The following is an 18,487-nucleotide window of genomic DNA, read 5'->3' as shown; positions in this document are numbered from 1 at the left end:
GCTGTATTCATTTTAAGATTGTATATTTTGTCATTAAAGGCATATTTTCTTGAGACTTACATAGTGAGAAATATGAAGGAGTGAAAAATTTGCACCTTTACCCTGAAAAAGTTTTCTGCTGGCTACCTGCTGAATTTAAAGAATAGAAGATGTCTGAAAAAAGTTAATCAGTGTGTCTGTTGATTTTTGTAGAGTGAAAGTATCTTAGAATATTTTATTATCATGCTTTTTTCTTTTTATAGTTTTTCTTTTTATAGTTTTATTTTAAAATACACAATAATCCATTTCATGTGTATTTTACCACGAGGAAATTGGAAAAAACTGTACATTATAATATGATATTGCATCATATAGGGGAAGATCTTGATCTTGACCTCAGAAATCCTGCATTTGAACTCCAGCTACTCAGTAGCCATGTGTTATTAAGAAAATCACTTACCCTATTTAAGCCTCAATTTCCTTATCTATAAAATTGAATAATAATTTCTAGTATGATTTCCTCATAAGTGATAAAATCTGTTCAGCAAGTTAGAGTAAGTTAGAAATAAATATAACAAAACTTTTATATTTATAAATCATATTGTTACTATTTAATTTTTACTGATTAAAAAATTAAGATATCAACATAATATAGTTTTATATATTTTCTGTTTTACATACTATATAGTATATATATAAAAAATACTCTGTTATATAGTCATACAGATTATACAGTTATGTAGACATGCCTATTGTTAAAGTTTATCATTTTGTGCCCATTTTCTATACTCAGATTTCTAAGACATAGACATGAAAGTATACTCCAGAGAAATGTATACTCTTTATGTCTGGACTGTTTCTGCCCTAAAAGTCTACTTTGCTCTCTACTCTGATGAACTAAACCAATAGTTCTCAAATCATTATCACCTGGAGGGCTTGTTAAAACAGATTTCTGGGCTCCATTTCCAGAGATTTTGATTTTGTAGCTCTGCATTTCTAGCAGAGTTCTAGGTAATGCAAATACTGCTGGTCTAGAAACCATTCTTTGAGAACCACTGAATTAGATTGACTCTCTAGAAGTAAATGTTGTTAATTGTTTCCCTTAACTTGATTTTCTTAAGTGTAGAACTATTCTATGAAATCTCAACCTACACAAATGATTCTTCTCAATTATCCTTTGACTGGACTCAAGATATTAAAAAAACCTTCAAATCCCTTAAAATTATGAACCTTTAGTTTCTTAGATACTGCTTTAAAACTATATGCCAGCTTTGTATTTTATAATTAAAGACTGGGCATTTTGAGAGAATACTTTTAAATTTAAAAATTCAGCTGTCTAAACCATGTACATTTGTAGAAGATTCACTAGGAAGTTCAAGCTAAGGTGGGATGTTAAAAGGCCATATACAGTTGACCAAAGACTAAAGATTCTGTGCATTTTCTCATTTCTGAATAGTCTGTCCCTTGAACAATTGTACAGTGCAGCTGGGTACAGTGGCCAAAAAGTGTACTCAGACAGTTAACAGTCAAGTTCTAAGTTTAAGCAGAATAAGCTTGCATAAGCTCCCATTAATTCAAAATTCTGATAACTCAGTAGCTTTCAAAACCTGTAAAAGAAGTTTAATCAAATAATCTTTAGAGTTTCTTTTACCTCTAGAATGCTATGATTTTATTTACTTGTTCATTAAACACATTAGTAATAATTTTTTTTCTGACTTGTTAAATCATTTAGATTCCTCATTAAAATTTTACTTGAGCGCATAGGTTTAATTGAAGATAAGTAAATTATTACGTTAGACAACTATAAGTTTTAGATGAAATAGCAGAAGTGATGATATATTTTTACCATGTTTGCCCCATAGTTTGGTTTAGTTATTTTTTTAACTTAAACCCTTAATTTATGAAACTCTATTTCATGAGAAATCGAGCTGTCAGAAGAGCCTGAAATAGAACGTTCAAATTCAACATAATTACAGAGATAAAATTTTTATTATTGTTTGTGCCTGAAATTTTGCTTTGAGAGAACTGTGGCCTCATATTATATTTGCATAATTGTTATCATTATCTGACAGTAAAAAACACCAGGCCTTGAAATACTGGAAAAAATTTTTAAATAATGAAAAATTCTCTTCCTTTTCATAAGCACATATTTTAGGAGAATGGAAGAATATTAACAGCCTTTCCCAATTAGTAGTTTTTATGCATTGTCTCATTGAGTCACAGCCACCACATAAGACAGATGCTTTTACATCCCATTGTATAGATAAGGGGAGTGATTAAGTAACTTGCCTATCTAAAGTCTCATAATTAGCAAATGGAAGATCTGGAATTCATACCCAGGCCTGATGTCAAAGCCCACACACTTTCTGTGAAGAATTAATATAAGTTGACAAGAAGGTGCCTAAAGTTTTTTATTAGTGTTTGTGAAATCATAAATGGGGTTTTCAAATACTGTGGCAAGTTAAGATAATTTGTAGGATGCTTAGAAAACCACTTGATATCAGGCAGCTTTAGCCTTGTATTCAGGTGGCCAGGTATGCAGCATGTAGCACTGCTGCTCCAGTTAAAGAAAGGGAAACAACTCCCTTCTTCCCACCAAATATATATAGTTATGTCATTGTATAATTATGTGTGTATATATAACTATATATATGTAGGTATGTGTATATATGTGTGTATATATATATGTATAAGATATATACATACATACATAACAATGACATTTACAGAGACACACACATATACACTTTATTTTCAAAAGGCTTTTTTTAAAAATAAAAATAAATCCCAAAGTAACTACAATTAGGTCCTTTTTAATCCTGGGCTCTCTACCCCAGTCACTTAGTCTGTAGTACCTGTAATGATTTGCTATTTATGTTGATCTGGTCTTGTCAATAAGAAGTTACATTATACTCAGTATATTTAATGAATTACTAATTCTGTATACTTCACTTAAGACAATCAATTTATATATTTTTATTCAAATTTTCCTTAAAGCTATTTGGCATGGTTTCAACTCTTAAAAGGCTTAAACTTTGTGCTGTGTAGAAAATGAGATTCACTGTCTTACAGGTGACAGTCGAAGTTTTATTATTCTAACTTGTTAATGTTTTATGTTTCAATGCCTATGTGCTCAACTAGATTTTAAATCCATTGAGAATGGGAAGTAAGTCTTGAACTTCTTAGAATTATAATATATTACTATTGTAAAGATAACCTGATTCAGCATGCTCATTTTACAAATGAAGAACTGAAGCCAGGAGAAAAGTGAAATGTCTAGAGTTACAGAGCAAGTTGGTGGTAGAGCAAGGACTTCTTTTCACTATGTAGTGTGCTTGTCATGGCGCTTCATGAACAAAAGTTACAAAATTAGTTCATGAGCTTGGTGGAGACCTGCATTTCTCCTTTGCCCCCACCTCTTTTTTCTTTTTCTTTTGATAGACCTAAGGGCAGGTGGGGAATCTATTAGGAAAAATAATAAGAGGAAAAGGAAGGGAAAAAAGAAACCAACTACAAAACAAACTACCAAATATGATCAAACAAACTAGGTATTAGCCTAGTAATGGGTTAGGAATTGGCATTTTAAATCCAAACCTTTCATCAAGTGCTTCTGATCTAAACTGGGGTAGGAATACAGAGAACAAAAGGCTGAGACAGATTGCAGGACTAGCACTCATGCCACACAAGAGCTAGGAGAAAGCTGGTTTGGCTTTCGTTAGGTAGCTGTAATATGATAAGTCAAGTCTGGGAAACACTGTCAGCCTTCTCTCAGAAAAATAATGCTTAGTTCTGTTGAGGTAATAAATGAGAATATGCTGTGTTCTTGGACAGCTGATATCTCTTAATCCTAAAATTGAATATAAGTGTTTTACCAGCTTTTAATCAGTAAATTGATCGAATTAAGCAGATTATTAAAAATTTTAGTCATTTTTACATACTTTCTTTAAATCTTCATTAGGTCACTCTTCACCCCTATACATAAAATTCTAGAGACAAAAATGGTAATTACTATGGAAATTAGAGAAATAAATGCAAAAACTAAGTATTATGGCAAATGTAATTCTATCTGATTATATTTTCTTTAGATATATATGAGTTTTACATAGCCATTGCCTTCTCCTCAAAAGAAAGTAACTAGCTCAGTAATAATAAAGGCCTTGTCATATAAGTAAGCAATAATACATGAATGATTTTTGAATGAATGACAGGATTGTTGTGATTGGAGACAGTTGATTTTAAAGAGTGTATCACACATAGACTGGCAATCCACAGCCTAATATAAATGTCTTTTCTTTAGGTCCATAGTGTTTTTATAAAAATCTGAGTCAACATTTACCAATTGAGAAAATTCATATTACAAATTCAAACTTTTATCTTTTTTTGAAAAATTAGTAAATTTGGCCCATCTTCAGCAATACAACAAGCAGTTGCTCTTATTTAGAAGAGTGACTGACTGTTGGCCACTAATTTTTTGAGTGCCTACTTTGTGCTCAAGGGATTAACCTAGGTGCTGAGAGTACAGGAGTAGACAAAACAGACAAACTCCTGCCTTCATGGAGTTTATATGCTATCAAGCTAAGTAGGTAAAATTATCTATGTTAGTGATAATTGCTAAGGGGAAAACAATGAAGACAAGAAAGAGCATATGAAGTTTGTTGTGCATGGGGAGTGGGACTGAAATTTTAAATAAAGGCCTTACTGAGAAGTTGAATTTTGAATAAAGACCTAAAGGAAGTTACAGATCTTGCCATGCAGGAATCTGGAGGAAAAGAATTGCAAGCAGAGAGACAGCAAGTGGAAAGGACCTGAGGCTGGAGTGTGTCTGGCATGTGTGAAGAAGAGTGAGGAGGCTCTGTTTTTCTTATAGCAAAGAAATATTTCTGTTCCTATTTCCGTATCAAAGATCAGTAAGGGCCAGGAGATCTTCATGTTCCAAGAACAGAAGAAAGCTTATCTCGTTGGGAAATAATGAGAATTCCTGGGCAAAGTGTATCTCTGCTGAAAAGAATCTATCCTTAACACAATTATGAAATAAAACAGTGGCAACTATGACTAATGCAGAAAAGATGCTGGAGGAAAAATTTAATGACCAGAAAACAGGATTGCTATTTAACAGGCTTCGTTTTTTACTTGTTCATAGTATGATGCCATGGTAATGTATTAAGTGGGAAATTTTCTCATTCATCAAAACCTTTTATAGGTTCGAGTTTATAAAAAAGTGTTCATTCATAAAGTGCTTTAGGAATTGTAAGCCTGAATAGGTAAAGGTATTTGCAGATATGCATCTCAGTAAGACAAAGAATTTAGAGAACAGAGTACATGAAAAATAAAATTAATCATTTGTGATATTTTCTGCTGCAGCTGATAACATATAAATAACAGTGGAATCTTTCGCATGTGGAGATTAGATTATAAAGTCAGCACATAAGGCAAAGATCTGGGATGGTCAGAATTACTCTTGAAAATCCCTTTGACAGGTATAATAGATCTCTCATTATGTCCAACATAGCCAATTTTACTTCCAGTGTTGGAACCAGAACTCTCTTTTCTTATTTAAGCATCAGATGATATAGTCTGCCATATTATATGAATAAAGCATTTTTTAAATGCTAGAATTCCCCTCAGCCCAGGGATGTAATCACACAGTGAGAAGTATAAAGGGACATCTGAAACAAAAAAATGTACATACGTTTCATTTCACACTTATTCCAGGGCATAGTTCCTTGAGTGTGCAATGTTGCTCGTACTGTTTAAAGTAGTGATTTTCTCTCTTCATCCAAGTAAATTAAAGATGCAGTTCGATTCTGTCTCACAGTTATTAGTACATAAAGTTACTTCACAGAGCAAAAGTAATAGGTAGTGCAATTAGCTTGAAGTACGATAATTATTCAGTAATAGATTCCTTTTTCTCTAGGATATTTCCCCTTTTTAAAGCTATTTAAGCACACATCAAGACAATTACTGGCTTTATGCAATCTCTTATACTTTACAGTAAACATAGAATTAAAGTATGCTCTTTCAGTGGTGGCTAAAGTACCCTTTGTACTGATATACTGGTGTACTGTTGATAAGACACCTATATTTTTGAAATTACCACCTAACTTAAATACTGGGAGGAGAACCATTTTGGTATGAAAAGCTATTCTTTCATTTGCCCTAGGCTTTCAGATAATGACCCATAGATTGCTGACCAAGAAATTGATTTCTAAGTAAATTAGAGTTTAAGAAAATGTATCAGATTTCTTGCTTTATATAGGTTAGATTTACTTGAATTTATTGATACCTGAGGTGTTATTTTCTGCATAGATGACTGCTAAAAATAATGGGTATCTGGAAGATAGTACTGAAAAAAGACAGCCCAGTAGCTAAAGTCTTATTTGCCCTCTTAGAGGAGAAATAAATTTGAAGTCCATGCCACAGATATGATAATCCTAAGAAAACAGTACAAAAGTAAGCAGTTATGAAAGTATCGAGGCCTGAAAAACAATTGGTAGGATGCTGTGTTTTAAAATCATTTCTAAACTTTTTAAAAAGGTTCTAGAAAACATAATTCTCCTTTCCTACAACCCTCCTCCCCTCAAAAAATACTTTTGAACTGATTTGTGAGATTTCTTAGAGATACTATCTCTCATATGATACTTTTTGGATTCTAAATTATAAAGCTCGTTGGCTTCAGATTTCTCTTTTTCACTATTTTTTTCTTAATTGGTAAAGTGAATAAAACTAGTACATATTGGAGATTCTCAACAAAAGGCAGACTCAGCTGTGGTGTTGCTTCTGTAGGATTTCTTTCTTCCCTTTCAAACATAACTCTAGCAGTACTTTAAGAAAAGCATACATCATAAGTGGAACCTCAGCAACTGTTAACTACATTGGTACTGGACTCTGGTTGTCTTCTCACCTTTCTGATGCCACTGAGGTAGAGGGTAATGGGCCTACTTCACTGTGGCGCATACCAGGTGACTGACACACACAGGCATCCAACAGGGTATTTTTTTACATGTATTTTGGGGAGCCAGGTTATTATAGCAATGCTGTAGATAGGAAATTAAATTACAGTATTAATTTCGGTGTGTGTAAAATATCACCAGACTTGATACTAAATCAAAAATACCAAGCCTTTATCCTGGATTTTGTATGCATTATAAATTCTCAGAATTGAGGCAGTTAATTGTAATTCTGAATCTTCTTGTCAATTTTCCAGAAATTATATATATCCATGAAGTAGATTTTATTATACTTTTAAATTGCTAACGTATATGTATTCTGTGATTTTTTAGGAGGAAACACAATCATTACTAGACAACCTGCATATTTACCATAAAAATTACTTCCTGGTTTTGAGGTGTCTTCATCATTTCACCTCTTCTCTTCCCAAGTACCCGTTGGGTCGACAGGTAACAAAAACTTCCTCATTTACAATGTGTGAAGTCAGAATTTTGGTTGTTTCTTGCTTTGATTTCAGTAGCATTCAGACATCAGAATATGAAATGGATCCAAATCTTGCAGTGAGTACACACACAGTCTAAATCCATTCCAGCTGAATGCGTTACTGGTAATTGAAACAATATTTTTTGTTTTGATGGCCACAACTAGAAACAACAACATGAATTCCAGTGGTGTTGCTTACCTGACAATGTATTTTATTTGTGCTAAGTCATTTTAACTTTATTTAACACCTTTTTATTGCTCAGAGAGCTGATCTTATACCTTAGTGAAATGGAAGAAATCTGTGTGAGAACGCATAATGGTTAACCTTGCATTGCACCAAGAACTAAAAGGGAAGCAGTACTTCTGCTCCTTGCAAAATTATGCTCTGCTGACCTTTGTGTCATATGATAAGCCTATGAACCATCTATAGAGTGGATGTTAATGGAAGAATTCTGTGTTTTAAAATCTTTCAATCCTTACTCAAAGGTTTAGAGAATAATTATATAAAAATGACTGGTTTGTAAGATGATTTCTGCCATTAATCCTGCTTTTTAATAATCACATTATCATTTTTATCATTTTCTTATTGCAAAGTGACCAGTGATAACAGCTAGTCCCAATATAGTCTCATTTTGCTTTTATGTAAATGTATTCTTATAAAGACTGAAGCATGTGATATATGCCATCTGTTGTCATTTAAAGAAAATGACTATTTTTAATAATATTAATTTTTTTTGTCTTGACCATTTATGATTTTGTCAAACTAGTAGCATGCAAACTTAGTACATCACTTTTGGTTCCTTACAAGTATGCTGTTCACTTACAGATCAGAGAGCTGTACTGCACATGTTTAGAAAAGAACATATGGGATTCAGAGGAGTATGCATCGGCCTTGCAGCTGTTGAGGTATTTTTTTTCCTTCTTAGTCTGCTCTAAGCCTGCCAGTAAGTAACACCTTCCTCCACACCTCTGCCTGCCAAGGAATTTCATAAGTAGTCATGTTGTGGCCAATATTTATATCTATCTTGAATTTATGTTCATAGTTTATAGACTGTGTAGCAGCCATCCATGTCTTCGCTGATATTACCTTGTTTTTGAACTTATGATTTTTAAAGTAAAACAAGTGTTTGGTTAGTCACATATTAACACCATACGAGGTTAATTTAGGTATGGTTAATTTTAATCTAGCCAGCTTGACGTCACAGCAGAAAGAGTAGTCGTGGAAAGTGAGCTCACCATGGTCCCGACCTAGTTGGATAGAGGAGCAGCATCACTAGGTGAAATACATCCTGTGAAGGAAGTCACTGCTGACTTTGATAAGTAGCAACCTCAAGTAGGCTGTGGCCTTGATGCTTTCCTCCACCTGAGTTGGCTCTGTCCACATTAACATTGGATAACTCATTATTTATCTAATAGTGTATGAATAAATAAGATATCTTAGAGTTATTATCAGACATCTGAGATCAGTTACCATCCCTGACACATGTACCTTTTAAAGTTAGAATCATTTGTTTTCCTTGGCTTTACTTCTTATATGTGCGGTGACTTTCTAGTTTTCCATAAAAATAATGACCACTTGGACAATGAGAAAAGGAAAGTCAAATGTGAGTTAAGTTTCTGTATATAGTCTTATAATTTTCCTCAGTGGATATAAATGCTTATATGAAAATATAAAGAAGTCAGAGAACTAGATATTTATTAAGTCGTGGTTTCCTCTGGTCTCTCATGAAAAGAACAGATGGGCACAGTAGGAGGAAAATTCACATCGAAAGCACTTTAAGTCCAGAGACTTAATAATACAAATGTTAGTGATATAGCAGGTGCAGCTTAAACTAGGAAACTAATTTTATGCTATCTGGAAAAATAACTCCATGGAAACTAGACTGTCACTGAAAAGCTATGTTTTATTTCATTTTTTTAAAATGTCACTAACAGATTTTTATGCATTTATATACTTCAGCTGGAATATTTCTGAGACTTCTTTTGCTTTCTATTCAAGTTAACATGCCTCTCTCAAACATCCAGTTTATTCTTGCTGGGTTTCCTCTTTAACCTCTGTGATTAGTGGTTGTCTTCCTTCTCCATTTGGGTATTCCTAAATTCATAGATTCCTTTGTCAGGGAGGGACTTGTTCTTTTCCTTCTATATATCATGGTATGTGTTATCTTGGGGTACAGGTCAAGGATTAGGAATGCCAAGGGTAAAGAATCATGAGCAATAATAATAATGATGACTGTAGTAATCACTGTGTATGAAAGCTTGCAGTGTGCCAGGCAGTGTGTTAGGTGCTTTCAGTACATTTTCCAGTCTAATACTGAAGTTTACCTTTGGGCAGATAGTATTAGCCACATTTCACAGCTGAGGAAACTGAAGCACAGGTTGTAATTGATTTGCCTGAGATCTCTTAGCTGTTGACAGGATGAGGATTCTAACACATGCCTGACTTCAAAGCTGTTATACTTTCCACTGTTCTCTGCTAAGATCTAAAATATGGATTTGGGGATCTTAGTAAAGCAAAAGCAATAAATATAAAGCAAACTTCCAGTCATTTTGCTAAGCTGAGGTCAGAAATATAGGAATATGAAAAAGCATTAAGGATCAAATATAGCAGCTACAACAAGGACAGGCAAGAGTGGGCACTGCAAGAGAAAAGGAATCTGGGAACCTCCACACTGGATTCCTTTTCTTCCTCTTCTACAGATTAGAGGTAGACAAGAAGTCAGAGACACTTGTCACTTTAGGCATTCTAAGTAGGAATCATCTGAATGGAAACTAGATATTATCATCACATGCCTTCAAACAATTTAAGTCATGAGAGAAAATAAAATGATCACTGAATGGTACTTTGGAAAAAAAAACTAAGGTACTGTTAGAAACATAGTCTAGTAACAATTCCAATCTGAATTTTTTTTTCTTAGGAAGTTCCTTAAAGGCAATATTTCTCTTGAAAAATCCCTTTTATCTAAAAAATGGCATGTTTAAGTCACTATAAATCTACTTGATGATTTTATGACCATTAAAAAGTACTTAATTCCTAATATTCATATGGAAGCACAAAAGACACAGAATAGCCACAACAGTCTTGAGAAAAGAATACAAGTGGAGACATTATGCCTCCCAATTTCAAACTATATTACAAAGTAATATGATTAAAACAATGTACTGGCATAAAAACAGACACGTAGATGAATGGAACCGAATAGAGAACCCAGAAATAAACCCACACATATTTGGGCAATTAATGACAAAGGAACCAAGAATATACAATGAGGAAAGGACAGTCTCTTTAATAAACAGTGTTGGGAAAACTAGACTACCACATGCAAAAGAATGAAACTGTGAACCACTATGTTATACATTTACAAAAATCAACTCAAAGTTGATTAAAGACTTGAACGTAGACTTGAAATTGGTATGGAGATTCCTCAAAAAATTAAAACTAGAACTGTCATATGACCCAGCAATTCTACTTCTGGGAGTTTATCTGAAGGAAATGAAAAACACTAACTCAAAAAGATACCTGCAGTCTCATGTTTATTACAGCATTACATTCGATAGCAAAGACATGGAAACGACGTAAGTGTATATCAGTGGATGAATGGATAAAGAAAATGTGTGTATGTATATAAAAAGCTATAAAAAGAAGGAAATGCTGTCATAACACCAAACTCATAGATAGAGAGAACAGATTGGTGGTTGCTATAGGTGAGGAGTGAGGTAGAGGAGGCAAAATAAGTGAAGGTGGTCAAAGGAGACAGACTTTTAGGTATAAAATAAAGAAGCCTTGAGATGTACAGCATGACTATAGTTAATGATACCATATAGTATATTTGAAAGTTGCTAAGAGAGTAAATCTTTAACATTCTTATCTCAAAAAAATTGTAACTGTGTGATGACATATGTTAACTAGACTTACTATGGCGATCATTTTGCAATATTTACATATATTGAATTATGTTGTACATCTGAAACTAAATATGTGTCAATTATATCCCAATTTAAAAAAATTATTTGCAAGAAATTTGTCATAATATAAGAGAATGTTTATTTTATATTCACGAGCAGAAACAACCTATTGAATTTTATATCACAGTTATTTTAAAAATGTATGCAACAGACATTGGTGTGTGGGGGGAGCATGCAAGTATGCCTTTATAATATGTCGTAATTTGACATGAGTACATTGGTTCTGTGTGTCTTCCATAACCTTTCTTCTCTGAGTCAATGCTTGGAGCACAAAGACCACATCCATATACAGAATATGAGTTGGTCAATTTTTCACTCAAACCATATATCATTATATAAGGATATATTTAAGTTAAAAGACCATTTGGAAACATGAAGTGATAAAACTGATGCTAACCTAGCAACGAGCTAGGCGAGTACACTGGCTTTTCCTGGTTAGCTATAAAAGACCTTAAGAGGAAAAATTTCTATTGGAGAAAATCTCTTAAACAGCCACCTAGAAATCAGACACTAGATCAAGAATTTTTCAGACTAAAATTGTTTTAAGGGTTGATCTAAAGCACAGAGTCCTCGACTTACAGGAACATGATGGATATGGATTACTGTGGCAGTGATTCTTAGATTGGGGATAATGAAAAGTGTGCTTCATCTTTTAGGGGAATTTATTCTGCCTCTCTCCGCCCCCTCCCCTCACCCCCCGCCATCATCCAGAGTTATCCATTTTCTTCCAAATAAGAAAACCAAAACCAGAAACATCTACTTTTCTGCAGTTGGTAGAGATGGAATTTAAATCTGAATCTTCAAAGTTCAGTCTGTTTTTCAGCCCTATTCCAGTTGTTTGAGAGGTGGTATAAAAGGAAATTTATATAGGTTATATTGTGGCCAATAGTCCACGTTCAGAGCATACTCAAATTTTTAAAATGAGCTAGCAGAGCAAGCTTCTGTGGATACAACCCCTTGCCCCCTAATCCTGACAGTAATCATCTTGACACAGGCTGCAGACAAATGAAAGCCACAATGTCTAATCTGCTTATCCCAAGTGTAAGTTTATGAGCTTGCTACAGAAATAAGATTTGTAAATTGAAGTTGATTGATAGCTAAAGGAATTTATACTGAAAGAAATTAACATCTGAATAAGGCTTTTCAGTTAAACAGTAACATATTAGCAGATCCGCTCAGCTTTCATTGAGTTGAAAAAATATGACCCAAGCAATATTAACATTTGATCACTTTAGATTACTTCAAAGAGAATAGAGATTTGGAATCTAAATAATGCATTGTTTCCTGACTTTAGATGATACTTAAAATTATAGTTAGGAAAAATGACACAGCTCCACAGTCTATGAGATGCTTCCTAAATAGCAGTAACCTAACTTTTGATAATCTAGATTTACCATGCAGAATCTATAAGAGACTGCACTATGAAAATATAATTTCTTTCTTTTAGAATAAGGATTGTCAATCCTCAGTTTACATCACATTAGGTTCTCTATGGTTATCTGTAAGCTGGTGGTAAGATCAGACAAACAGCTGAATTATTGAAGCTCATTTTAAAGGAAAAGATGTTGAGAGTACTGTTTTTCGAGTAATGGTTTTCAGGCTTTAGTGTGCATAAGAATCAGCTAAAGTGTATTAAATGTGTGAATTTCTGTCCTCTCCCCAAAGATTCTGAATCTGACTCTTAGGAACCTTGATGGTAGTCAGCGGGAACCTGTATTTCACAAGCACTCTACCATATTTGGACAGATGGTCCAGGAACCACACTTTGAGAAACACTGTACTAGAAAATAAAGGGGAATAAAAAAGGGTACAAAAATTGAGGAAGAAATGAAGCCATCAAAGGAGAAGTCTTAACTGTGGAGCAGATGGATGATTTTAGGCAGTTGATCTCAAATTGATCTCTTGGTCCAAAACTGGACTAAGGTATCTCAGTCCTACTTGTGCTATAGAGAACAATGTTTTTTTATCTTAAGAAACAAAAGAAAATTGAATTTTTATTTTGTTTTTATTTATTAAACAGTGGCCACTACTACTTTCCTGCTAGTAAAATGAATAAATAAGAAATATTAATTTTCAAAACTCAGAAGTAGCTGATCAAACTTAGTTTGACAACTTTTTTCCCTTGTGTACTCAGGGTTATATTTTTATAATGCATCAATAACATATGTATGTATTTTCTCTTATTAAAGTTGTTTCTAACCAGATGATAGAATTAAATTTATTCATTTTGACATTCAAAAAAGAGCATAGTGTTCCACAGAGGGCACCATGACTTCCAGAGGCTCCCCAACATGAACCAATTTGAAAATAAACAAACTATTCTTCACTAGGGTCTGAGGTCATGAAATTCTTTATCACTGCATGTGTCATTGCCTTGTTCAACTGTTAAAAAAAAATTTTTTTTTGTGCTTGATATGTGGAACCAATTATCTGGTAGCAAAGATGACCTTGATTCTTTCACTGAATTTTTGCCAAGTGACAGATTAAGGTAGACAAGTAGGCAATTATAATACAGAGTAGTAGGGGGCTGTGATGGGTGATCTCTTGGGTACTAAGAAACTAATAGACTGGACAGTTATTCTCTGGGAAGTTGAGCAGTTTCTTGGAGGAAGTGGTATCTAAGATGAAATATTGAGGCTTAGGAATAAGTATGCATATTTTTGGTTTCTCTTTCACTTGTTATTATCATATATTAGTTTTGTTGTGTTGTCTTTGAAAAAGACTCTGAATATTTTTGTAAGTTTTTTTTGTTTTCTTCAAGTCTTCATCGATAAATTTGCAAGTTCGAGTTTTTGAATATTTCCTGAAGCTGTTTTATAATGGTAATATCTGTTGAGAATTCGAGAACTCATTATTCAGAAGATCTTTGCATTAGCTTTGGATTGACCAGTTTCTCCTTATAGCCTGTTTTTAATCAGACGTTTATATAATCAGTACTTAACCAGAAATTATTGGCTTTCTGCATGATGAAGCAGAACACTCCATTGCCCTGCAGGATGATTGCTTTTAATGATTGCTAAATGATTCTCTTTCTCTCTTGGTTAACGAAACATTTTTTATAACAACCTATGAAGCTTTAACACGTTCAGTATCGCAAGCCTTTTTTGAGCTATTTACCTGATAGTGATATAATCAAGTTGGTTAAAGATAAATAGCTCCTTTTCCCTATTAATGTGACCTTAGATGTGTTTTTTTTCCTTTCTCTTCAAAGTAATCTAGTGTAGTGGCTTTCAAACTTTTCAATTCAAATATTTCTTTTCAGATTTATTCTATTTCTTTTAAAGCAACATGCTAGATGGAATCCAAAAATCAAAAATATTGTCACATTATCTTTTCAGTTCCTTTCCTTTCATTCTCTAACTGATTTGGTTTTTGCACATTATCAAAACTACTTTGATCAGGGTCATCAGTGACCTCCATGTTCCTAAATCTAACAGTTAGTTCTCCATCTTCATTTATGTTAGTTAACCTGTTATAAGCATTTAACACAGTTCATCACTCTTTCCTTAATTACTTCCTTAATTTTTTATTTGGGGTGCTATACATAACAAACTTTTGGGGATAAATTAAATTTTTCATATTTTAGTTGTTTTCAGTTAATTTTGTTCAGTTAATTTTGGTTTGTCCAAAGTGTTCATTGGAGTCACTCTAATGGTAATCTACATGAAAACATAGCAATACTTTTCTGATATTACCCCTTGTATTATATGACTTTTAAAGCCAGGCATCCACTGTTAGCAATATGTATTTTCAGATTTTTTTTCAGGCACAAACAAATATTAAATCATACTCATACAGTGTTTCACAACTTGCATTTCTTTTTGTTTTTGAGATTTGTTTATTTAGCTGATTTTGTCATGTTAGTTGTTTTGCACCTAATATTCTACCATGGACACTGCCTTGAGATTTAGTATAGCATGGTCAGTAAGAGCATGGATACGAAGCCAGACTGTGTTCAAAACTCAGCTTTGACAATTACCAGACTTTAGATAAGTTACTTCAGTTTTCTGTGCCTCTGTTTTCTCATCTCTTAACATGGGAATAATAACATCATACAGTGTTGTGGAGATCAGGTGACACCTGGTATATATATGTGCATATATTGTTGTCATCACTAATATTACCTCATTATTTATCACTGCTACGTAATATCCCATGTTTTGAAAGTATAATATTTAATCAGCCCCTTATTTGATATACATATATCAAGTATATGTATATTTAGGTTGTTTCTTTCTCACTGTTACAGTCATCTAGTGTTGAGTGTGTTTGCAGATATGTATAATTATTTTCACAAGATGAATACATAGATACAGACTTTCTGAGTCAAAATATAAATACTGTTGTACCAAGGTGCACTTGCACCAACAATGTAACTGTTTGTTTCTCCACACACTTGCTGATGCTGAATATTATCAGCTTAAATATTATTGTTTGTTTTATTCTAGTATTTTGTGATTGATAGAGTAGTTCTTTCCCCTACTTTTACATTGTACTCACGTTTTTATTCTATCTGAAATATATTGAGGTAGTAGTCTATTTTTTTCAAGTGAGTTATTTCCAGTACCTCCTATCTCTTCCCTATTGATTTGAAATGTTACTTTTGTGTCATGTACCAAATTCCTTTATATTCTTTGATCTCTTCCTAGACTTATATTCTTTTCTATTGGCCTGTCTATTCCTATACAAGTACTATCTGATTTTAATCATTGTAGCTTTTGATATATTAATAGCCCCACTACACGCATTCAAGTATATACACATTGTTCCTCTGTATTAGAAATTTAGAATAATTTTATTAGGCTTTAAAAAAAAAACCCACTGGAATTCTGTTTCAAAGTGTTAAAAGTACAGATTAATTTGGAATGAATTTGTATCTTTACAATATTGAGGCTTAGAACTTAAAATATCTATTCAGGGCCTTTATTTTTTTAATGTCTTATACTTGTTATAAAGTTTATTGCTATGTATTCTAGTTTTTGTTGCCATTTTGAACATGTTCTTTTTTCCATTAAAGAGTTTAATGTAAGGTGCTGATTATATGTACATGTAAGATATTAACACGTTTGTATACACACAGACACATATCCATACACCTTTTTATACTTTTTAATACTTCAGTTCTCTTAAATTTTTGAACTTCACAGTCACATCACATGCAAATAATTTCCTCTTTCTAATGTTTATGCCACTTGCTTTTTTCCCTTAATTTGTCATAGTGACTGGACTCTAGAATGATGTTGAATGACAGTGATGAGAGCAAGCATCTTTGTTGATACTTTGTATGCACATATAATTCAATTAAAATGTTAAACACTTTATTGTGTTTATCACATTATTAGCTCAAATCGGCTTCTCTTCAAGGCTTGTTTTATATTAAACAGGAGAGTACTTGGGAAAGTATAACATCTTTTCCTACTCTGGAAACAGTAAGAGCATAATCTTTGACTAAGAATAAAAAGAGTAATAGCTACCTGAATTCCTGGAAGTTTACATCTGAGGTGAAAGATATACCCCCTCCAATCCAATGCCACATAAAAGTTATGACTAATAAAGAGATTCAAAATGACATGACATAATGCCATTTTTTGCACCCTGAAAATAAATAATTGGCCGGGCTTCATCTTCCTAGATATTAAGTTTTGTCACCTGCAAATAGATACATGGTGTGGCTGCCTATAGCATGGGAAGCTAGATCTCCGCCAGCATTCCCTCAGCTTCTTCGCCCCGCTGAGCAAGTCAGTGCCAGTGAGTCCTTGGACCCTGGAAATGCTGATCTTATCTGTTTGAGTAGGGCTTAAAGGTCAGGTGTACCAGATTGTTCAGGTGTCTAACTTCAAGTTAACTCTCTTCTCTTAACAATTTACCTCCAACTAGGCAATAGGAAGCCAGAAATTTTACATAATCTCAAATGTAATCAAGAGTTAAATGTGTTGGCTTAGTTTTTTTTTTTTGACCTGTTAGCTTCCCCTCATTTACAGATAAAGATTGCACTTTGGATAATTATTTCATTGTTGTAGAAGAAGAAAAGATTTTATATGTTTTCTTAAAACTAGGAAAAAGTTTGCCTTTGGTCTACCCCTACCAGTTTCTATATTTATTGGTTGTTTGATATTTTTTATTTTTCAGTTTGCATTTAAATTTTAGTTGAAGTAACCAGCTTAATTTTTCAAGAAATTAATCTTACTTAGATTTATATCTCGTAATCTTACTTAGATTTATATCTGTCTCTTTTTGTAACTTAGTAATGTTAGTATTTTTCTCAAATTTTTTTATTATGAAAAATGTCAAACATAAGAGAGTTATCTTGCAGAGTGGCCCACATTCTGGATTTGCATGATTGTGTCTTCATGATTAATATGAGAATTTTTAGTTATCGTAATCTTAAGGTTGATTTGCTGAGAATAATTTGTATATTTGTGTCATGGCACTTAATAATTACTAATATTAACGTGATTCCATTTCATTCTGTTACCGAACATGATCTTAGTGGAGAGATCAAATAAGTAATGGCCCTGAGAACAAGATCCTAAATTTAGAATATCTGTGTTCTCTCTCCATTTCTAACAATTATTTCCTCTTTGGCCTTGAATGAGTTATACAACCATACCTGTGTTATAGAACAAGCAGAATATCCTACCTTATTTTAAGTTAAGTGGGTTTCCAGACTGATATTTATAAAACTGTAAAAGATAAAGCAGAGCTATAATGGTAATAAGTAGGAAAATGATTGTGATATTTTTTTGGTCCTTCAAGCAAGTTTACACTTAGCATAAGTGTTATATCCTCAGCAGACATTTCTTGTCTCATATTTACATTTAGATCTCAAGGAAAGGGAAACTGATCTTAAATGCCTACTTTGTGGTAAGTTAAGCACTGTACTAGATTCTTCAAATGCATCTTTGCATTTCGTTTTTAAGCCTCCATCTCACCTTTGAAATGTGAATTCCTGCTTCCATTTTACAGACAAGGAAATAAAGGATCAGAGGTGTTTAGTAATTTGTTCTGTAGTACATAGTAAATGCCAGAACCAGACTGTGAACCCAGATGTTTGTAAATTTTCTAAGTTGAGTTTTATCATGAGAACTCTCCTTAATACTTCTGAATGTCA

General features: G+C 33.1%; 1 protein-coding gene across 1 annotated transcript in view; it reads left to right on the top strand.

The window, feature by feature from the left end:
• ORC3 (origin recognition complex subunit 3) overlaps positions 1–18,487 on the top strand; it is a 56,022-nt gene that overhangs the window by 23,537 nt on the left and 13,998 nt on the right. The window contains exons 12-13 of the mRNA XM_023534840.1: positions 7,260–7,376; positions 8,237–8,316. Coding sequence (XP_023390608.1) covers positions 7,260–7,376; positions 8,237–8,316 — 197 coding nt within the window. The remainder of the gene's footprint in view (positions 1–7,259; positions 7,377–8,236; positions 8,317–18,487) is intronic.

The sequence above is a fragment of the Pteropus vampyrus genome, unplaced genomic scaffold (assembly GCF_000151845.1).
Source record: "Pteropus vampyrus isolate Shadow unplaced genomic scaffold, Pvam_2.0 Scaffold133, whole genome shotgun sequence".
NCBI lineage: Eukaryota > Metazoa > Chordata > Mammalia > Chiroptera > Pteropodidae > Pteropus > Pteropus vampyrus.
Note: the sequence above shows the minus strand (reverse complement) of the source record. Positions and strands in the feature narration are given on the sequence as shown.